This window comes from Bison bison, unplaced genomic scaffold (assembly GCF_000754665.1).
Source record: "Bison bison bison isolate TAMUID 2011002044 unplaced genomic scaffold, Bison_UMD1.0 scf7180017864280, whole genome shotgun sequence".
Lineage (NCBI taxonomy): Eukaryota > Metazoa > Chordata > Mammalia > Artiodactyla > Bovidae > Bison > Bison bison.
The window spans coordinates 8,577,127-8,582,555 of NW_011494852.1; the positions used below are offsets into that span (position 1 = coordinate 8,577,127).

At 53.9% G+C, this 5,429-nt stretch overlaps 1 protein-coding gene across 1 annotated transcript in view; it reads left to right on the forward strand.

Moving 5' to 3' along the window:
- The window catches only part of BCKDHA (branched chain keto acid dehydrogenase E1, alpha polypeptide), a 19,564-nt gene that overhangs the window by 4,232 nt on the left and 9,903 nt on the right, over positions 1–5,429 (forward strand). Inside the window, exons 2-3 of the mRNA XM_010849339.1 lie at positions 1,904–2,122; positions 2,255–2,388. Of these exons, the coding sequence (XP_010847641.1) occupies positions 1,904–2,122; positions 2,255–2,388 (353 nt within the window). The remainder of the gene's footprint in view (positions 1–1,903; positions 2,123–2,254; positions 2,389–5,429) is intronic.

Consider the following 5,429-nt stretch of genomic DNA (forward strand, 5'->3'; position numbering starts at 1 on the left):
GGGCTTTCCTGGTGGCTCAGCGCAAAAGAATCTTCCTGCCAAGCAGGAGACTCGGGTTTGGTCCTGGGTTGGAGAAGATCCCCTGGAGAAGAAAATGGCAATATCTTGCCTGGAAAATCCTATGGACAGAGGAGCCTGGTGGGCTACCATCCATGGGGCCGCAAAGAGTCAAACCCAACTTAGCGACTAAACCACTACTGCCACCCACACTATGCGCTCCATGAAGGCTCAGGAAATGGGAGCTGCTGTTTTTCTTCAGGGACAGTGACACTGCTGTGGCTCTGACTGATGCAAAGCAAGGATGCTTTACCCCTCAGTGCCTTGGGGAGCTTAGTGCTCCTAAACCCCCTGGGTCCTTGAGGCCAGAAAAAGCCTGACCTGTCTCCAGCCTTCCCTGGCCTCCCCAGCCAGGCCCCCGCCCCACTCTGGCCCCAGGAAAGGGAGGCCGCTAATGAGGGCACTGACATTCCTCAGCTGGAAGTAGAGCCAGGGTTTAGCTCTCTTTGAGGGCAGTGAGAGCGCTGGCTGAGGTGACTTTAGCCATCCTAGCTTCAGAGGACCCGGTTCCCTGGCCCCATCCACAGAGCCATCCCAGGCTGGACCCCACCATCCTCTCCAGCTTCCCTGTAGTGGTCAGGCTGCCTGGCTTCATGTGCTGGCATCTCTGCTCTCGATCTCCTTGGATCGCTGACAGGTTGCCTAACCCCTCTGAGCCTCGGGACCACCTCTCTTACGGCAGTGTGGTCGTGGTGCCCTCCTCGGGTCCAGTGGGACATGGACATCATACAGCACGGGCCTGGTGTGGCCTGGACGCACGTCCTTAACGTGCCGCAGCCAGATTGTCTCCACGGTGCCAGGGTCTCTTCTCTGGCCTCAGCCTTTGTCCTTCCGGAAAACTGACATGTTCTCCCCTCCCAGTTTTGCCTGGCTCGCCCCTGCTCGTTGTGCAGGCCTCAGCTTCCCTCTTCCTTTTCCCTGAGGCTTTTCCTCTTGCACGTGATACAGATAGTGAGGTGGTGAAAGGCTTATACGCTATACAGATGGTGAGCAGGTATAGCAGGTGCTTTCTACCCGCCCACCACCAACTGTTGAAGTAGGAATTCTTTATGGGTTCAGGGAGGCGGTCTCCTGCCCAATGTGACGTGACTGGAGAGCCAGGATTCAAGCACAGGCCACTCAGCCCTCCAGCCCTCACCCTAACTGACGTATGTGGACCCTTCCCGATCCTGCCTCCTCTGAGATCGCCCCTCCTGATTGTAACTCCTGTGTTCAGTGTCCATCATCCATCTCTCCCCATTGTCTCCAGCCCTCAGTTCAGGGCTTGACTTAGAGCAAATATTCACTGATGCATTGCTTGACCACAATAGCCATCAGGCACACTTGTTAGCTACTCATATTTGTCCAGCATTAGTTATATGTCAGGCATGAGGTCCTCTACACACAGGAGTTCTTAATCGGCACACCAACTTTCTTTACACATGAGGAAACTGAGGGAGCTGTAGTTCCACATCCCGGAAGCAGTGATGGACTTGGAGTCCTTGTCCTTAACTACAGCGCTATGGCTCCCACAAGTACTGCCCTCAGTACTTGTGGGGCAGACCTGGCCTTCCAGAGCATGTCTTGGTCCTGTGCTGGGAGAGGGCATGGCTTCAAGGCTTTGTGTAAATCTGTGCAGTTTCTGCAGGATTCCACCAGGACAAACCCACCCACACCAAAAAGAAAGGAAAATGGGTGGAGAGGCATATATCCTCTGCATGTGATTCACTGCGTGCCCTCCACCCCTGCCCCCTCCCCCTGCCCCATGATGGAGCCATTCCTGAGAGCCAGCACTGTGCGGAGCCCTCTGAAAGCTCTTGGAATCAGCACAGTACCCTTGGCATGGGTACCACCTTCATCTCTACAGGCTCCGGATACGGGGCTCCGCCGAGGCCCGGCTCCAGGGACAGCACCCTGCTGGTAGCCCTCCAGCCTCTGGAGGCAGATAGCCGTGCCCTGACACTGGGGTTTGTGCTGAGCCTTGCGACTCTGTCCTCCTGGGCCCTGCTGGCCCCTGGCCTCCTGTCCCAGAGCCCCTCAGATGGAGTCTCCCTGCACCTCAGTCTCGAGTGTCCACTGGGGCCCGGTCTGGAGTTACCATCTGGTCTGAGATGCAGGCAGTCCTCCCCAACTCCCCTTTTCCCCATCTTCCCGAGGTGCCAGTCAATTTTTCTCATTTCTCTTCCTAGATTTTGGTTTTTTCCCCTCCTTCTACCAGTTTTTGAGCATATAATAGGCCCCACACCTGTGGTGAACCTTCTGTATGCCTTATGTGAAGTACTACTTGTAACCCTGCGCAGCCTTTTCACAGATGAAGAAATTCAGAGACACTGTTTTGCAGAGGGCTGTGCAGTGAGCTAAGAAACTGGAATCCAGGTTGGTCAGACTCCAAGCCAGTGAACTTACTTGCTCATTCATGCGTTGGGTCAGTAATTCCCTGTTGAAGAGTGTGCCCTGTAAACCCATGTGGACATGCTCCTTGCCTCCGGAGCTCATAGTGTGTGTGGGGGAGACAAGACACCTCCAGGTAGTTGGGAGGGCCCAGCCTGCATGAGCACCCTGAAAGCAGGGGGTGGTCTGCAAGAGCTGAGCAGCTGCCCTGCCTTGGCAGGCCTGGGCCTGCCCTGCCGTCAGAGCATAATTTCCTTTATTTCCTCACCACCACAAATGCAGAGAAACGCACACTTGTTCACATTCCCCCACTGGCCTCTTTACCTCAGTTAAAGGAGGGAAGGTGGGGAACCCATTTGCGCACCCTCGTGTGAGACCCAGCTCAGGACGAGCCCAGGTGGCGTGCTTCACTTCCTCTGGGAAGTGAAGCCACAGTTAGCCAGCCGAGAGAGGACCCCGGGGACCTGTGGGAAGTGGGCAGCTGGGGTGGGGAGCCTGAGCTTGGGGGTCTGGCTGTCAGCCCTGCCCAGGTTTGAAGCCCAGTTCCGACTTACCCGCCTGGTTTAGCTCTGGGGCCTGGTACAGGAGGTGATATGGCCGCCCTGAGCCTCAGCTTCCTTGTTCAAAGGGCAATAGTAAGTGCGCCCTGCCTCCCGGACGTGCTCTGAGCACTCGGTGAGGGCTGTGTCTGGGGACATCAGCCTGGCACCCCTGTATTAAAAGGGGCTCTGTTGTGACACAGGTGGTTCAAGGCTGTCTAATTGGAGAGCTGAGAAATGGGATCGATTCTCCTGGTGCGCCTGTGGCCTTCCAGGCTTTCCCTGCCAGGCCACCCCTGAGCCAGGGGCTGCGATGTTTCCCACAGGACTCCTCCCCAGTTCCACAGATACATGCCACTCTTCACGTTCTGCCTTTTGCCTATTCTGCCATGCATGCGTGCTAAGTCACTTCAGTCATGTCCGACTCTTTGGGAACCCATGGACTGTGTGTAACCAGCTAGGCTCCTCTGTCCATGGGATTCTCCAGGCAAGAATCAGTTCAGTTCAGTTCAGTTCAGTTGCTCAGTCGTGTCTAACTCTGCGACCCCATGAACTGCAGCAAACCAGGCTTCCCTGTCCATCACCAACTCCATCACAAACTCATGTCCATTGAATCAGTGATGCCATCCAACTATCTTATTCTCTGTCGTCCCCTTCTGCCTTCAGTCTTTGCCAACATCAGGGTCGCATCAGGTGGCCAAAGTATTGGAGCTTAAGCCTCAATGTCAGTCCCTCCAATGAATATTCAGGACTGATTTCTTTTAGGATGGACTGGTTGGATCTCCTTGCAGTCCAGGGGACTCTCAAGAGTCTTCTCCAACACCACAATTCAAAAGCATCAATTCTTTGGTGCTCAGCTTTATAGTCCAACTTGCACATCCATACATGACTACCAGAAAAACCATAGTTTTGACTAGACAGACCTTTGTTGGCAAAGTAATGTCTCTGTTTTTTCATATGCTGTCCACTTTGGTCATAGTTTTTCTTCCAAGGAGCAAGCGTCTTTTAATTTCATGGCTGCAGTCACCATCTGCAGTGATTTTGGGGCCCAAGAAAATAAAGTCTCTGTTTGCATTGTTTCCCCATGTAGTTGCCATGAAGTGATGGGACCAGATGTCATGATCTTCGTTTTTTGAACGTTGAGTTTTAAACCAGCTTTTTCAGTCTCCTCTTTCATCAAGAGGCTGCTCAGTTCTTCTGCTTTCTGCCGTAAGGGTGGTGTCGTCTGCATATCTGAGGCAGAATACAGGCAAGAATACTGGAGTGGATTGCCATGCCCTTCTCCAGGGGATCTTCCCAACCCAGGGATCGAACCCACGTCTCTTACACCTCCCATATCGTCAGGCGGGTTCTTTACCACTAGAGCCACCTGGGAAGCCCATGTGTTCTGTTACCCAGCCTCGAATGCTCCTTCCCTGACTCCTAGATATCCTTCAGGTCCCAGCTCTCACTTCACTTCCTCAGGGCAACTGTCCCCTCTTTCCACTCTGCTCTCACCCCACAGCCTCTCCTGGAAGAACATACATCACCCGCGGCCCCCCCGGTGTTACTTTTTGAGGATCTGTCTTCCCTGCTGCACGGCAGGGGCAGGTGTCTTGCCTCTCTTAGGTCCCCACAGACTAGTACAGGCTGTGAAATGAAGCAGGTGCTCAAATATTTATTGAATGAGTCAGTCTGGGCTCCTGGAGGGGGTTAGGACTGGAGAGGGCAGCGAAGCGTGTGGAGCTCTGTGCCAGGAGATGGGGGAGGAGGCCTTCTAGTGTAGATGAGAGCAGAGATGTGGTGGTAGAAACGAGGATCAGCATTACTTTGCACCTTCACGATAGGTACAAATACTCTGCTCACCGTTTTATACGCGTGCTTTTGTCCAAGCCTCCCTGCGTTTCCATGAGGTGTTCTCCATGTTACAGGTGAGAAAGGGAGACTTGAGGAGGGAGACGCTCATTCCCATGGTCCCAGCAAGGGATTTGAGCCTAGGCAGGCTGACTTTTAAGGGCTCCCAGACTTAAACTCTAAGCTGAGAGACTGGCTTAGAGTGGTCTCCTTGTGGGTAGAGGGGTCGGTGAAGAGCACACCTGGGTGTGTGTGTGTGTGTGTGTGTGTGTGCACCATGGGAGATGAGAGGAGGGGCTAGTTGTGGTCAGCCTTGAGAGTCCTTGAATGCCAGGAGAGGAATTTGGGCCTCTGATAATTATAGCTACCGGTTCCTGAGCCACCTGCCACTTTATTAGATCATTTAAGCTTCACAACAACGTTGTGTGATAAATACTATGATTTTCACCCCAGTTTTACAGCCTAGGAGCCAAGACACAGGGCAGTTATAGGAACCTCCCTGAGGCCACACTCTGGGAAAGTGATGGAGCGGGAAATCAGACCTTGTGTGTCTGGCTCCAGAGTCCACCGTGGCCTGGCGGCTGCATCACCAGCAATGCTGCCTGTCAGCACAGGGAACCTCTGCTGCTC